Genomic DNA, 18,478 nt, shown 5'->3' with positions numbered 1-18,478 from the left:
ACATAGACCAGTTTAAAAACAACAGTGACTTTCATGATTGTAATGCCACAAAAAAGAAAGACTTACACTATCCTTTACGCAACCTATCTTTGGCACAGAAACGGGTAAAATACGCTGTTATAAAAATTTTCGACAAATTACAAGATAAAAATAAAATGTCTGACAGACAGCAGCAATAGCTTGAAAAATAAATTGAAAACGTATCTCCTTGACAATTCCTTCTATACCATAGATGAATTCTTGAATAGGAATAAAAAAATCTATAAATATGGTATATGCATTTTGTGTCATTTAATATTAAAAATCTTGTTTCATATGTGTGTTTCTTGTGTACTTGACACGTTCCACATCATAATGGCTGCTGTACTGTGCGATTGATCAATGGAACATGCAACCAACTAACAAACTAACTAACTAACTAACTATGAGCGAACCAACTGCGACTTCACATGACGTTGCTTGTACCTGAGGTAACTGGACTAGATGCCTGGCTCTGTTCACAAAAATAATAGCTCGATAACATGGTAGGCTCATACTGGTTAGATGTACTGTATTAAAGTAGTTTTCTTAGTAGTAGACATCTGTGTGGCCTACATTTGAAAGCTTTCTGAAAGTCAAGAAATGCCAAATCCAATTGATTACCTGCATCTTTCTCTCTTACAAGACAGTACTTGAAGAACACGAGTTTGGTTTCACTTTATTCATGCTATACTCAAAATGTGTAAATTTATAATTATTAATCCTGTTTGTTTATTTTAGGCAAAGGGAACCCCAAATTATAGATTACGTTACACAACAGTACAAACTGTTCCCAAATATTGCCTTGTACTTCGCTCTGCGCTTTAGTGCAAATTGGCTTTGGGAAATGTATAACAGTGTCACATCTGAATTGGAGTCTGGTGATATGGAAAGACTGCCTGAGGTAAGTCATTTGTTTTTCACTTTCTTACGTACATGACTAATGTAAAAAATGTGCTAAAATAATGAATAAAAATTAACTATGTAGGAAAAGATAGATTGCTACTTACCATAAAAATGATGGTTAAGTAGCAGACAGGAACAATTGAGAGACTTTACACATTAGCTTTCAGCCACTGTCTTCATCAGAAAAAAGAAGAGAAAGACACACACATTCATTCACACAAGCAAGCACACCTCACATATACATGACTGCCATCTCCTGCAGCTTGGATTGGAATGCAATTGTGACGTAGAACACAAGCAGAAATTCTGGTCTGAGCTGCTGGAGATGATGGACATGTGTGTGTGACATGTGCTTGTTTGTGTGAATGACTGTGCATGTGTTTCTCTTCTTTTTCTGACAAATACTGTAGCGTAAAGCTAATGTGTAAGTGTCTTTTAATTGTGCCGGTCTGCAACTTAACAAGTCATCTTTGGGTAAGTAGCAATCTCTCTTTTCCTAGATTGTTGATATTTCAATCTGGATTTTCCATTGTGTTTATAAAAATTAATTAATTCAAGCTTGCATACTGAAATCTGTAATTAAAAAACTGCACAAAAAGGATCAAAGGCCTGTGGGGGTGAGAGGAGTGCAAATTCCATGGGAAAGAAGTACGGATCGGATTAAAAAACACAGACTATTTACATTGAGGTTGGTTAGACAGAAAATGAAATAAATATAAAATGAAATTAGATAAAAACCAACACTGAAACACTTATTTGGGTTATTAACAAAGAAAGTTGTAAATTAAACAGACTGATGAACCTCAGGTTGCTTTCATTACCCAAGAACCACTGATCCAGAAATGTTTAACTTAATTTCTTCCCTACAATAGATTTACAGATTTGTAAGCTTATTTATTTGCATCTAGTTAACTTTCTCTGATGATGAGTTCACAGCATGTTTGTACTAGTATATCTGATGTCCTACAGTACCAGTTATGGACTGAAATTGAGAAAAATAATTATTTTCTTTTACATAAGTGTTCTTAACTCTATTTTGTCCACAGAATCATAATTTATTAAGTATGTATGTAATGTACGCCATTCATTAATGTGGAAAATTACTTTGATGTTACAGTCTTGTTAAGGCATAGTCTTTTAGATGATGTGAGTTTTGCCTCATCATGTGTCAAGCTTAGCCAGACGGTTCTCTAGAATGGATCAAACCCCCATCCATTTTCAGCTGTAACCAAAAATTTAACAAGTGTAGCAATAACATACTAGCAACTTTTCTCCTCTGCTGTTCATTGTCCACCATAATTTCTTTATAATTAACTGTGACATAATTAAAATTTCTTTGCAATTAACTGGCACACGATTAAAAAGTGATCGGGGTTGTTTGACTACAGTGTTTTCTGATGACACAAGCATCCCAATCTACGTGTCAAACTCAACTGTACCAGAATTGTGAATTGAAGTGTGAATTGTGATTTATTTGTCTCGTAATGTACATAATCATTTGATTCAGGTGCAGGAGACACATCAAATTGTCGTATAATTTCACCATAAACAAAGAAAAGCAACTGCTTATGTGAAATCAAAACAGGCCAACAGCTGGTTTCATTCTTAAATTAGTTTTTCACTTTGCAAGGCAGTGTGCATTGTTTCGAAACTTCTGGGAAGATTAAAACTGTAGGCTGGACCAGGACTCAAACCCAGAATTGTGCCTTTCATGTGCAGTGCTCTTGCTCTAAGACAGCCAGGTACCATTCATGATCCACACTCAAAGACAAGCTTAGGTTCAAGTCCAGGTGCACAATTAGCTTTAATGTGTCAGGAAGTTTCAACACAGCACAGACTCAGCTGCAGAGTGAGAAATTCATTCCAGAAACAATCTCCTAGTCTGTGGCTAAGCCAATTCTCTGCAGTATCCTTTCTTCTTCTTCTTCTTCTTCTTCTTCTTCCTCCTCTTCCTCTTCCTCTTCCTCTTCCAGATTTGAGTTTTGGTCCTGCTCACAGTTTTAATCTGGCAGGAAGTTTCAGTTTCACTCTTAATTTCACAAAAATTAAAAATTAATATTATGTCATATCAAACAAATAAGAATGACCTGTTATAGAAAGAAGGAAAAAATGGTATTTTAAACACTGGAGACAACATGCTTTTTATTGTCTTTTTTGTTGTCAAACATGTGTAATATCAGTAAAAAGGAAAGAATCAATAAAACAACTGCAGATGTTGGTATAAGTTACTTTTCTTTTCAGCTGCATGCAATGTCATGTTGTCTGAAAGCTGTTGCAACTGCAGATGCAGCTGCAGGAGTGGAAACTTGCCGGCTAGCATGTGGTGGTCACGGTTACATGACATCCAGCAATCTTCCCTGCATCTATGGTCTTGTAACTGCTGCCTGCACATACGAGGGAGAGAACACCGTTATGCTTCTGCAGACTGCCAGGTAACAACTCTATAGTACTGCCACATGTCATTAGTGCCCTTGTGTATTTGGGAAAACAGAAGAATAAAACTGCTGTGAAGCAGAATAGGAGTTAGAATGGCATAAAATGAATGAAAAAGTGCTATATTTATGATATGGAATGTTTGACTTATTTTAACACTTTCCTCTTTATATTTATACTGTTGAAGAATAGGTACATATAAATGAGTGGAACGGTACAAGTTCCATTAAAAAATCAGCAGATTGCAGGCCAAATGTTTCAGACCAGTAACGTTTAATTCAAAGGAAATAATAAGAGTTTCACAGCTTTTAATATTCATTTAATGGCACATTGCATGTGAATATAGGAGGAATAGTAAATAAATAATATTTATTGAATTAGTTGTACTAATACACTAATTCAAATAAACATTCCTTATAACATGCGCTCGATTTTTATTGGTTCAGATGTACAGCTAGTTACAGAGATAAGTTCTCACCCATTCCATGGGTTTAGTTATTAACCATCTTTTTCTTTTGAAGTTCAAGTTGTGAAGTTGTCAATAGTTAAAACTTCCAGGTCGAGAGGCTTTGGTCAATCTGTAAAACTACTTCTTCCTTATGTTTCGTTGCCAGCTGTGGGAAACATCTTCTGAGGTGTGTCTTTTACAGATCGACCACGGCCTCTCAGCTCGGAAGTTTTAACTTATGAAGATGCTGGCCATGAAAGCCTACATGTTATGATTGTGAAGTTGCGCTTGAGTGTAGATAATTGAATTTTTGCACCATGACTGTGATCTGCTGGCCAATTCCACTCTATCATTTAAACATGCCACACACATTTAAAAATACAGAGGCTGCCAATAAGGTATCTGTGTACAGATTTTGAAACAAAAATCCTGACATTCTTGACATGAGCATCGTCAGTAGACATCGAAGGACATCCTGAATGGGGTCATCTTTAACTTCCATCTGGCCATTTTTAAACCGTGTAAACCATTCATAACACTGAGTACAGCTTAAGCACTCATCACTGTAGGCTTCCTGCATCATTTGTTGTGTCTCTGTAAAGGTTTACTTGAGTTTCACACCAAATTTAATGCAGACACATTGCTCTAATAACTCTGTCATCTCAAAATTCACAAACTGTGTGACACAACATTCTACTCAATACAGCACTGAACAACAACTGACTAACATACAACAATGAAACTTCCAGCAGTTACACATTAAAACAGGTGTGTGCAGAGATGCCAACTACATTTCACTCCAACACAGCAGTGGCCATGAAATTACGAATGTTCCATAATTTTTTGAGGAGACCTCATGCAAAGCATTATTAAATTTGTAGAATATAGTCCATAAACATGCGCACACAGAGTTGCTACATGTCTCTGTGTTTCACATACAAGAATTTGGCAGACATTGTATATGCAGGGCCTGTATCCTTACCATTTACAGTGGATTCAGGGCCTTCAAGGAGGATATGAAGGTGGGCAACTGGAATGTTGTCATCAGCTAATTGCAAATCAGCAGCTAATCTCATTAATATTGTTTATTGATGAAGCCACTTTAACTCATGACTGTATCAAATAACACTGATAACTCACATTGTTTCTTCAATGACAACTCACATGCCTTTATGGAGACACATTTTCAAGAATGTTTCTCTGTAAATGTGCAGTATGGTATAATAGACGGACCAGTTATTTAGACTTCACTGCAAATTAGCTTCTGGCATTATTGGAAGAGGTTCCTTTGGCTACAAGGGAGGGTATGTTGTTCTGCACATTGTAGTAGTTAGGTGAGACATCATATAAACCTAACAATCCCTGAAAAATGGATCAGTAGAAATTTCATGTTACTTGCCCCTTTTAGATCTTTGCCTGTGGTGGTGGTTGAAAGGCAAAGTCTACAAAGAAAAGGTAACCACACAGACAGGTGATATCATCAAGAGAATTCAAAAGCACATTTAAGTCATAAGTGGAATTTATTAAAATAAACTTTGAAGTTTATCAATTGTGTTTGCTTAAAAACCTTCTGTCAGTATTCTGTTTGAGTTACATTCTAACAGCTGTGTTTCTGTGAACAATAAAACTGGATGCATTGTGATATGGAATGTTTTACTTGAATTAGTCTATACTACCATCTCTTAAAATATGTTCCTCCTGAAATGTGCTGTATATCTGTAGATTTTTTAACTGATAAGTGATTCAGTAATTTCCATACATTTTGCTGGACAGAAATCTATGGCTACAATATATGCACTCTTAAATGTTTCTGTCTCCCTATTTATCACTCTCACCCCCCCCCCCCCCTCCTCCTCCTTACCTACTCTAGTCTCTCTCTCTCTCTCAACCCTATACACTGTGAAATGGAATGGATGCTTTAGTTGAATAAGTTTCAGTGTCAGCTGTCTTTTTATTGGTGTCTATTGGGCTGTTACTGCATCTCAACACAGTTACTCTTTATCTGTCATTACTCACTGCAGTTTGTTTTTTGAAAATACATTATTTTGTTTTGCGTTGAAGGTTGTTAAACTGTAAAATCATTGTTAACTTTCTGCAGGTTCTTGATGAAAGCATGGGGCCTTGCTGCCAGCAATCAGGCACTGACACCAACGGTGGCTTACTTACGCCAAGCTGTAGGCAGAGGCAGTGAGGGAACCTTTGAGAAAACAATGCAAGGACTCATCCGTGCATACTGGCAAGTGGCTGCAGGGTACGTACAGAAAACAATGTTAATGAAGTTTTTACAAAGCATATGGAAGTTATGCTATAAAACTGAAACCAGTGTTTGCGACAAAAGTGATTGTCCTTTGGTTCATTGTAAGCAGTTTCTTGTTCATAATGGAGCAGTGCTGCAGATGGGATATGGCAAAGATACTTTCATTTCAGGATCATGCAGAAAGCAAAATGGATTTCAAGGAATCTTTTCCCCTCACATCCTCCATATTATGACCATAGATAGATCATTAAATACTTTTTGTATGTGGTTATAAAATACCACAAACTTTCAAAAAATATGTAGATTCCACTAGAAACATATTCTGTACTTTGCACCAGGACTAGAAGAAAGTAAGTTTATTATTCCATCACTGTTGAACTCACAAAAGTAGTGTGCATATAAGAAGGCAGATGGTGGACGACATGGAGCATGAGTACACAGTGTACCATGTGACACACTAGCCACTAGTATCATCCTGTTGCACTGACCTGTAGCATAAAGTTTGGAATGCACTTTGCTTGTAAGGTGATAGGTTTTTTGAAACTGTAGTCTTTATTATGGCTGATATATGACAAAAAAAGCAAATAGAAAAATCTTCTGTGCCAAAACACATTTTTACCACATGAGATGGAAAGAGAGTGATTTTTGGGTACTGCAATGGACGAGATTTGAAAACCTGGGAGTTTAAAGGTGGAAGACAAGGTAATACACAAGACAGAGATTATTGATGAAACATCATGCATGAGTTCATAAGAGTGAAAAGCCAAGCGCTTTGTTCGTAACAGAAGTAAGAGGGGGACGGCAAAAAATAGATAAGTCAGAAAATGAAAGATGTAGAAAACTAAAATGGAGTGAAGAAAGGAGTAGCTACTGTGGAGAAATGAAGAGATGCAACATAAATTAAGGCCAGGTAGGTGGCGAGAACCTAGGACACAGTGTAGTGTTAGTTCCCACCTGTAGAGTTCTGTAATACTGGTAACTGGGGGAAGAATCCAGATGGTGTGTGTGGTGAAACAGGCACCAAAGTCGCAACTGTCATGTCGTAAAGCATGCTCTGCAACAGGATATTGTGTGTTGCCTATGTCCATTCATTCTAACTGATAACTTGGTAATAGTCACGTCGATGTAAAAGGCCCAACAGTGTTTACGTAACAGCCGGTATATGACGTGTCTTTTTACAAGGTTGCTGTCCCCTTTGATAGTATATGTTTCCCAGTTACAGGGCTGGTATAGATGGTGGTAGGAGGGTGCCCAGGGCAAGTCTTGCAGCAGGGACAGCCACAAGGATAGGAGCCATAGCGTAGGGAGATGGGTGCATAAAGAGCATAGAGTCTGACTATGACAAGGATATTGCGGAGATTGGAATGGCAATGAAAAGGTATTCTAGGTGTGGTGGGCAAAATCTAAGACAGAGTGTCCCACATTTCAGGGCATGATTTTAGGAAGTCGTGGCCTTGTTGAAGTAGCTAATTAATACACTCAGGATCAGGATATTACTGTGTGACAAGTGGTGTGCTCCGAAGTTGGTTTTTGGAGGGATCAGCAGTACCAGGGTTGGATGTGATGGCCGGAAATCTGCTTTTGAACTAGGCTGGTGGGGTAATGCTGCTCAGCCTTTTACATTGGCATGAATGCCATGAAGTTATCAGTTAGGGTGAATGGGCATAGGCAGAAGGTGTACAGTGGTAACACACAATATCCTATTGCAAAGCATGCTTTACAACATGACAGTCCAGTTGTAACCTCGGTGCCTGGTTTCACCACACGCGCCATCTGGATTCTTCCCCCAGATATCAGTTTTGCAGAACTCTACTAGTGGGAACTAACACTATAACGTGTCCTATGTTCTTGCCACCTACCTGGTCTTAATTTATGTTAATTTCTTGCATCTCTTCATTTCTTCCTTTATTCACTCCATTGTATTTTTCTACATCTTTCATTTTCTGTCTTGTCTATCTTTTGCTGTCCCCCTCCACCTCTGTTATGTACAATGCACTTAGCTTTTCACTCTTATTAACTCATGTATGATGTTTTATCAGTAATCTCTGTCTTGCATATTACCCTGACTTCCACCTTTAAGCTCTCAGGTTTTCAAATCTCATCCAGTGCAGTCCCCAACAGTCTGTCTTTATTTCTTACCCCGTCCTGTACATCTCCCGATATCTGCCCCTTTTCCTAGACCTCTCCAGTCCTTTTTCTTCACTCCTCTTCCTTCTCCTTCAACCCTTCTGCCTGAAGACTGAGCCACTGACTCTGACAGCTTTTGTAATTATAACCTGCTTTTATGTGTGTGTTCTGCTGCTGCTTGATGAGTAGATTTTTTTTATCTATCCAATTATATTATTTTGTAAACAAAGAAGGGCAGCACAAATGGACACAGGTTTGTCTGAATCATGGGAGAGTGTCATAGACATTCAGAAAAAACTGATCTGGCAGACACTTGAAGATTCATACAAACCTTCTTGTGAAAGACTACTTTTGAAGTTTTAAGAACCAGTATTAAGTGATTAACTTCTCTTATCTGGGGTTCACGGTCATGCCAAATTTTTTGAAGGTCATCACGGTTGCCAATGACTTTAAAATTAATTGATTAGACAATACTATTGCAGTTTTGGTTGTGGGTGTATTATCATGTGGAATACTGTAAAACTGTGTTTCAGCACATGTCGGACCTTAAAATACACCTGACATGCGTGTACGTCATAATCACATTTCCATATGTGATATACATAGTCTTGTTCTCAGTTAATGTAGCTGCATTCTTGCAGTTCAGTCACTCTTCACTTTTCTAACAAACTTTCCATATAGATAATCTCTTTAAATAATTCCTCCAGAGGAACTATGACGACTGTTTGAATTGAGAACATTGATTGTTAAGAGGTCACAAGTTATGATTTATTCACTCAGTAAACATCAACACTTTTGATAACATTCAGCATTTCAATCTACATGCCACAATGAAATTTAAGCAACAACCTATTGTGGCATGGACATGCTGTAAAATCATTAAGACAACCGAGCAGTGCCAATGAATGCACTATCCAACTTGGCTCACTCTGTCCTCGCCGAGAGTCCAACTGCAACTAACTCACACCACAACAATGACTGGTCTCTAGCCTACTGTCCACAAGTAAAGATTAACTTATTCTGGTAGCCACAGCTACAACACGTTCAATGGAGAACTTCATCAGTAACTATACATTCTAAATTATTAACATACAGCAAATACTTGGCATGTGAAGACACTACCCTCACATGCTCTCAGATCTCAAAAATTAATTTTGCCTAGAAATTTGTGGTGACATAAAGTTTCAGTGTGAAATTGATCATGTAAGAAGGGCCCCAGTAAACAGTAAAGAGCACAAGGGAATATGATATAACCTTAATTAAAGAAATATTGAAGTTATTGTCATTCCAAGAGAGTTACCACACCACAACATTACCAAGAGAAATTATTTTTAGCATCATCAAAACAGCCCACTTTGTGCCTGTGAGAGATCGATAAAGAAAGATGAGAGCATTAAGCCACAAACTGTCAGGCATTAAGCCACAAACTGTCAGCACAGTATACAGTAATCTAACTGCCACTGTTGTGTAAAATAACATTCTTCTGTCTTTTATTCCTAACTGAATTCATCAACTTTAAAGTTCATCATTAAAGTATCTACTGAAGTAATCAACTTTTTAATTAGTCAATGAAGTAATCAATTTCAGTAGATCAATTAATAAAGCACTGCTAAACCAGACAGTAATAATCATTAATAAAATTAACATTCTTGTTATCACCACAATCAAAGATGAAATATTGTCATAACACAACAAAAAGACACACATGCTTAACAATGCAGCCACACAGATAAATAAGTAATCAAAGTGACATCCATCATCTGTAATTAATGGATTTTAAAAAAGGGGGGCAGGGGGGGGGGGGGGGGGGAAAGGTGGCAAATGTTGTTTCAGTTGCAGTGAGTGCATGAAACAAATACATGAATACATAAATACCTTACATCTTTGCAATATCCAAAAAATATTTTTGTTGCACTTTGGTATCACATTTAATCACTACAGTAGTGGGTACTCATTGTTTTTTTTTTTAAAAAAAATACCTAACCAGCAAAGTAAATACATTACATGGGATTCACAACAGTGACACTGCTCCACATCATGTGGGTTTGTTGATAAACACCCCGTTGTCCATGGCCTGCTGGGTAGGGCGACTGCACACAGAGATGCTCTGGTGGAGTGGGGGACATTGCGCTGCTTACAGCGGTGGTGGCAGTGTAGCATGGCTGGTTGCCACAGTGCGCCACTCAGCAGAGAATTTGTAATCTATTGGATGTCACATGTTGTGACATTGGTTACTTTCCATGAGCCAGCAGTTTGCACACTCTGACGTAGTGGTGACGTAATACTGCCAGGTTATGGTACCTCATAAACACAGAAAGAAAACATGCAGCAGGACACTTCACTTTAACACACTTTAACCACAACAAAAATAAATGTAATCATCACATGCTAACAGTACAATTCAAAATGGCACAGAGATGAAATTTAAGTACATTCACATTGTAATAATTCCTAAGCAAATTAAGTTTGAAAACCATCACAAGACATATTACGTCATAGCACTTGCAAAAAATCAAACTATTCATTAATTCTCTGTTATTAACATCTTAATAGCAGCGTACAAAGAAAAAAACTCAATCAATTTGTTATCCTAACTCACTGGGAAAAAATCCTCAACCATTCTGTTCTTGTCTTGAGCACTATCACACTATTCTTCTCCATTTCCTTCCAGCCTCATGTGATAAAGTTTGATGTTTTCAACAAGATGAGGTCCAAAATATTTTTCCCATTAAGTTTTTCTATTTCAACAGAGTTGGGTTGTACTATTCTCCAAATTCTAAATGGTCTCAAATAGTAATGTAAAAACTTCGTAACTTTTTCCTTTGCTACGGACTATTTAAAATGGTATTGTATTAATAAACAATCCCTGATCTTATACACAACAGGTTTCACTAAATGGTTCTGTCTTTCTTTTCTTGCCAAGGCCATCCATTTGCTTCAGAGCTGTATGTTGTTGCTGCGTTTTTGCCCCCAGCCGTCAGTTCACTTTGTGATGGAAAATAAATAAATTCATCAAAGATACTGTCAGGTTCTTTATCATGCAAAATGGTACAAGCTGGAACACCAGCACTATCATGGGTTAAGCTGTTCATTACCTCTTCAAAGTCAGACAACTTATTATCCAATTAATGTGCTTCCTTCCGCAATATGCTCTAAACAGTCGTTCAAGTACGCGCATCGTACGTTCTGCAGGTTTCGATGCAGGTCTATATGTTGATGTACCAATCAATAAATGATTTCCATACCTTAAAATGAAATTACAGTCTATTATCTGTCAAAATACTACACAGTCGTATGGTATTCAGAAAGTAACCCACTTTCAATTTCTTAATGACAATCTTACTGTTAGTTTTTCTTAGTGGGAAGAAATGAACAAATTTTGAAAATAATTCGATGATGACTATGTATGAAATTTCCATGAGACTTTGGAAAAAGTCGAAGAAGATTTAACCCAACAATCTCACCTATTTTATGTGGCAAAATGTTGTGCATAAGTCCTTTATGTTGCGTTGTAGATATTTTGGTATACTGACATAAGTCAGGAGATTCTTTAATAATCTGTCAACTCACTGAGTAGTTGTTGAAAATTGTGAGTTTTTCAAATTGCTGTAAGCATTTCTTCAGACCAAAGTTTCCAGAACCATAGTGGATGTATTTAATTAAAACATTAATCAGTCATATGCTGTGGTATGCAAAGCCTCCATTCTTCAGAGTTTAAGTCTGTTCTTTTGTACAAGATAACATATTCAAACTATGGAAAATCCAGGATGGAATGTAACAATATTATGAAAAGGATAGTTGCCACTCAACATATAGCGGAGTGGCTTCAGCTGCCAGAAACTGTGGTCATGTGTGTGTAAGTTCCGTTTGTTTGTGTGTGTGTGTGTGTGTGTGTGTGTGTGTGTGTGTGTGTGTGTGGAACAAATTTTTGATTCTCCTTCAAATCCTTTCATGAAATTAATTTTGATGTCGTTCACATGTGGTGTATCTGTACAAACTTTTTTCAAATTTTGAGGAAGATGTGTCAGATCATCAGCTACCACATTTGTTTCACCAGGAATGTAGTGAATCTCGAAACTGTATTCCTGCAGAGCGATAGCCCATCTGGAAAGACAATTAAGAAGTAATTTACAGTGCAGAAGGAGAGATAATGCCATATGATCTGTCCATACAATAGTACACCATCCCAGAAGAAAATAGTGGAATTGGTCAAAGCCCCAAATAATTGCAAGCACTTCTCTTTCCGTCACTGTACATTTTCTCTCCCATGCTGTCAAAACATGACCTGTAAACGTCAACTATACAGTTCTGTTCTTGACCATCTTCAATGATTATTTGATATAGAACAACACCAAGTCCACACTCACTGGATCTGTTTCAAGATTAAATGGTTCATGAAGGTCAGGCTGGTGTAATAGTGGAGATTCCAAAAGTTGTTACTGTATCTCATCAAATGCTTCTTGTTATTCAGTCCCCCAGCTCCAAACAGAGTTCTTCTTGATTAATGACAGTAACGCAGGTGATGACTGACAATGTCCTTTCAGAAATCAACAATAATACCCATAGAACCTAAGAAAGGATTGAAGTTATTTCTCAGATGTTGACACAGGAAAATTTCATACAGCTTCTAATTTCTGTGGATCTGGTTTACAATTAATAAAAGTTCTGGGTTATTATGCCTTGGTCGAATGGATTTCATGTGTTTCAATCCGTGTTGATGAGATAACACATCTAAAAATTAGATTTTCTTTCGAGCGAATTCAGATTTTTGCAAACTGATTGTAACTCCAGCTGATTCAAATGTATTCAAAACTTGATCGAGGATATACATGTGCTCTTCAGAAGATGGAGACGCGATTAAAATGTCATCAGCATACACGATTATGTGCTGTATGAGTTGTTCTCCAAGAATGTCATCTAGAGTTCTTAGAAATGCTGCTGGCAAAATGTTTAAAAGAATGACATCCATTCGAAATGATAACACCATCCACTGAACAAAAATGCAGCATATTTTCAGCTCCCTTCCTCCAGTTCCAATTGCCAATAGCTACTTGTCATGTAAGGCTACTAAGAAAATAAGCACCAGCAAACTTCTGCAAATATTCCATGTTTTTGGGCTGATCCCTGTGGGACAAAATAATGTGATTAATAGCTCGAGCCTCCATCACCAGGCAGACGGATCCATCTTTCTTAACTACTGGATATATCGGATTGCAATATTCACTATCCGATCTGTCATAGAGTTCACCATGTGTTTAATCTCCTCTCCTATGGCCTCTCTTATAGCTAATGGTATTGAATATGATTTAATTTTAAATGGCTCATGCAGCCATACTTTAATATGATATTTACACTCCCTTCAGTAAATCCTTGTTTATTTGAAAATACTTTGGCATGCACATACGTAAAACTTCTTGTAATTCTTCTCAATAAGAAGCTGACAAGTTACTAAGTCATCTATTTTTTCCTGAATTTTTTATGTGACGTCTCAAACTATTTCTTCCTTTCCTCTGGACACATTTTCTTTCATATACCCTGGTGCTTCAATATCATCTATTTTATTTTGAGTCACACTAATTCCTAGTCCTGCAGACATGTCTCCTTTTCTTCTACTAAACTGACAAAACAAGGCTCCAATTCATCATTCCCATCACAAACACTTAAACGTCCTCTTCCATAATAAATCTTACATCTTCTTTCTGCCAGCCAGTCATTGCCAGAAGTCCAGTCCACAGACAAAGAATCAAGAATATCTGTCTGAAATCTTGCTTCTAATGAGCGCCCATCCAGTAACAGCACAACTTCTGTGCCCAGTTACTGTAATGATATGCACACTATTGACAGGGAAAGCAGGTACCTCTTCTGTTCCATGAAGCAGTTCATACAAACTTTTAGAAATTGCTGTAGTATCACTGTCAGAATCTAAAATTGCTGTAATTTTCTGTCCACTTACACTAAGTTCAATTACTGGATTCAACACTTCATTTACATTGTGTGTACCTTCCTCTCAGTAGTTCAGCCCTAATATCTTCACTTTCACACTTAATCATTTGTATTCTCCTATTTGACCCAATAGACTTTCCAGACGTTGTGGAGCACATCTCATCGAAACTCCTAGTCTGTCATCCATATCTCTGAGTGACAAATAATGCCAAACTCTTCCATAATCTAATATCTGCTGGTTATGTCTACCAAAATCATTTTGTCTCCTCTCATCATTTCGAATCTGATCATCATTACACCAGTAATTTCTCGAATGTTCATCTCCTCTTGTGGTAGTGTGTTGCTGTTGATTGTCACATTGTAGGTCCATAATTATCTTGCTGCAGTGCATCATTTCATTGAAACAATTCATTAGAATGAGTTGAGATTCACTCTGATCCACTCAGTGTTCCTTCATTATATATTTCTTCTAAATGAACAACAACCCGTTATAACTCATCAAAATCATCAAATTTTCACAATGCTAACTGTTTCCTTACTTTCCGTGGTAAATGCTTTATCAGAATTATGATTAAATTATCAACACATAGGATTGTTCAGATAATTACTGTACTTCCAGTGATTTTGAAGAAATACATGCATTGACTCCTCGTGCCGGTCCTGAGCATACTGATTGGATACACAGTTTCCCCATGTCCTAGCACCTGCATGCATGTGCCTTATACAAAAATATCGATTCTTTTCTGATTCATTTTGAATTCATACAAATACAACTTCAAATTGTTTCATGAAATCCACAGGGTGTAATTGTTTATATTGGTCAAATTCTTTAGCTGTCCTTGACCAAGCACAATGTTAACAAGGTTTTTACAACAACCTGTACCATGATTTTCTTGTATTAAAATTTCAATTTCTTGTTGGATAATGTTTGTATCTACTGGGGTACGGAATATTCTTACATTCTTAATTGTGCCAGTGTCTGTATTTTTGATCCTAGATTGAAACATTGTTGCACACCTGATGCTACTTTAATGACTGATTTCTTATTTTCTTGACACACAGTTGGAACTAGAAATACCTCCTTATTTGTAATGGCACTGCTCAGTAAAGCTCATTTAATACATCTTTTTGTGAGGTGACTTGTTTCTGTATCTTAGTTACATCTGCTTTGACATTTTGATACTGTGCTGTAACCTTGCACATGACTCCTACATTCCTGAACAAAATTATTAAACTGACCCTGAAACTCATTACAAAAATGCAATACCTTTTGATCAAACATTTTGTCCAGTTTTTAGTACGTTGTTTGAATTTTTTGTTCAGATTTTGCTCATAATCATAGTTTTTTGTTCAAATCAGCGTTCAGTTTTTGTAAAAACTGCATCAGTACATCCACGTTTCCTACAACCTCAACCATATTGTTATCTGTTACTGCATGACTTGGTTCAACATTTACAGTCAAGTTTGTATTTCCACTTCCTGGGGCATCTACATTTTGAATTCCACACAATTCTGATTCATTAACACACCACTGTCCTGATTAAGACTGTCCTCTCCGTTGATTATGTCACCATTCTCTGTTTGACTAGACATTGTTGTTCAATTATATACTGCACACACAAATTATAATTAAAATGAGATTATTTACAGCCTACCATTCTTTTCCTGTCCAACATTGCTTGGAAATGTCTAATTCACTCACCATACACAGATGCTGGCACTCGAGCTCTGGATACAAAGATTGTTGCAGAAAGTGATGTCCTTGTCATCGTTCTTCATGTATAACAACACTGTCAGTATTCCTTCAGGCCCGCTATATTTACATCGCAGTCTCTCCTTGCTTTTCCAACAAACTTTCCGTACAGCTAATCTCATTAAATAATCCCTCCAGGGCTACTACGATGACATTTCAAGTGAGAACATGACGTGTTAAGGGCCCATGGATTATGATTTATTCAAACACTCAGTAAATATTAACACTTTTGATAACATTCAGCATTTCAATCTACATGCCACAATTTGCTACCGATCACTTCCACACTGAAACAAACATAAGTAATGACTGATCACTGCACTATGGCAAAAACATTGCCATGTGAGGTCACTGTACCATCGCAAACTTTTAAATATGTTCTTACGGTTTGACATGAGCTGAAGCATAGTTTCACAGTATTCTACTTGATAATGGCCACACAACTAAAATTGAAATAGTGGGTGTTAAATAAATAATTTTATGGTCAAAGGCAACCATGATGTCCTTAAGGAATCTAGGAATGTAGTACAACCGTCTACATATTGCAAAGACAATATTAATAGAAGTACAGTGAGCACAGAAACTTCTAAGTAGTTATTCCTCCCATGATCCATACACAAATGGAAGGAAGAGTCCATGATCAATGTTACAGTCAGAAACACTCTCTATCATATACTGCACAATGGTTTACGGAGTATATATGTAGGTGTTGAAAGAATAATTTTCTCACTGTGTGCTTTAAATGACATATTGAAATTTTCTGTTTTAGAACAAAATTATCCCATAGATTGGTGAGGATGTAAAATATAGTGGCAGTGGCTCAAAACCACCCAATACCAGTGACTGGTTTTTGTTATATGTAAATTGAAGGTGGAGGGGGGAGGGGTGGGAAGAAATGAAAGGAAAGGAAAGGAAAGGAAAGAGAAGGGATTACTGATGTCAGCTGCATCAAGACATTACATGGAATCAGCGGCAACAAGTGAAAATGTATGCCGGACCAGATTGGAACCCGGGATCTCCTGCTTACCAGGCAGATGCGTTAATTACTACGCTATCCGGGCTGGAGTGTTATCGTAACTGCACAGACTGTCACAGCATGCCTCACAGCCAACACACATTACCACCGAGCGCCGCCTATCTGCATTCATACAACTGATTCCCCTAGCTGGGCATGGACCCACCTTCTTCAGTGTGGGTGCACAAGTACATCCGAGCATGAGGAAATGGACAGGGACTGCAGATAGACGGAGCTCTGTGGGAATGTGGGTCGGCCGTGAGGTGTGCCGAGGTAATCTGTGCAGTTGCAATAACACTGTGTCCCAGATGGCGCATTGGTTAACGCACCTGCCTAGTAAGCAGGAGATCCTGGGTTTGAATCCCGATCTGGTACACATTTTCACTTGTCGCCACTGGTTCTGCGTAATGTCCTGATGCATCTAACATCAATAACCCCTTCCTCTTCCTTTCATTTCTTCCCCCCCCCACCTTCAATTTCCGTATAATGTATCATAGCTGTGGATTTTGTGTGGTGTCTGTTCTTTCGGGCATGTCCAAAAGCTTGGACACCATGCATTCATATAATCATATAGCTGTCTTTTGTGTCTGGTGCTAGCTTCCCTTCAATCCTCCATTGTGGCTATAGTAGCCATGTGGTGGTAGTTATTGTGATCATGGAGATATGAGTGTTTGATGTGGCCACCAGACTGTCTCTTTTGCATCAGTGGATTTTTCAAGAGGGAAATTCCAGATTGTTCTTAGGCATTTATGAGTTCTCTCTAATTTTAACAAATGTTTTTGAATGTTCTGCAGTATTCTCTCTAGATTATCACTTTGAAACGGCACATATCTCATTGATGTACACTGTGGCATTATCTTGTTAAACAGTGAATTGTGCAAGATAGTAAAGAGAGAGAAACAACTCAAAGAAAGGCCTATCCCCCTATAGAGAGAAAGAATGCAGACAAAGAATAGTTGTGTGAAAGAATAATTTTAGCAAGAAAAGATAAATCCCTTGATGTAGTCAGAAAAGCTCCTAACAGAATTCCTGAATTCAATGTTCCCAGTATGCCCGTGCAAAAATGTTTCTATTAAAACTACGTAGAACCAGAGAAATTAGCGGAAAAGGAACGGTAGTATTCACACCACAAATTCCATTCATTTCAACTTGCCATCTTGTTTTAAAAGGATCAGATTTCCAGTGAGATTAGCGCACAGCATGACAATCGATAAAATGCAATGGAAAACATTCTAACATTGCGGAGTGGATTTCAAAAGTCTTGTATCTTGCATGGGCAACTGCAAGTAGCATGTTCAACAAAAAACTTTTATGTCAACCTAAAAACTTATTCAGTTTTGCATCCAAAAGCAAAGCAGCAAATCTTATTTGTGGCTACATAAGTTAGATGAATAGTATTGGACAGACAAGAAATTTGTGGCACAACCTGACTAAAAGAATTGATTGGTTGATAGGACATGTTCTGAGGCACCAAGGAATCACCAGTTTAGTACTGGAGAGGAGTGTGAGTGTAAAAATCATAGAGGGAGACCAAGAGATAAATACAGTAAGCAGATTGAGAAGGATGTAGGTTACAGT

At 37.5% G+C, this 18,478-nt stretch overlaps 1 protein-coding gene across 1 annotated transcript in view; it reads left to right on the top strand.

The window, feature by feature from the left end:
* Positions 1 to 18,478, top strand: part of LOC126418429 (probable peroxisomal acyl-coenzyme A oxidase 1) — a 93,969-nt gene that overhangs the window by 67,867 nt on the left and 7,624 nt on the right. The window contains exons 8-10 of the mRNA XM_050085191.1: positions 760 to 922; positions 3,166 to 3,356; positions 5,904 to 6,056. Coding sequence (XP_049941148.1) covers positions 760 to 922; positions 3,166 to 3,356; positions 5,904 to 6,056 — 507 coding nt within the window. The remainder of the gene's footprint in view (positions 1 to 759; positions 923 to 3,165; positions 3,357 to 5,903; positions 6,057 to 18,478) is intronic.

The sequence above is a fragment of the Schistocerca serialis genome, chromosome 1 (genome assembly GCF_023864345.2).
Source record: "Schistocerca serialis cubense isolate TAMUIC-IGC-003099 chromosome 1, iqSchSeri2.2, whole genome shotgun sequence".
Lineage (NCBI taxonomy): Eukaryota > Metazoa > Arthropoda > Insecta > Orthoptera > Acrididae > Schistocerca > Schistocerca serialis.
This window is presented reverse-complemented; position numbering and strand designations above follow the sequence as displayed.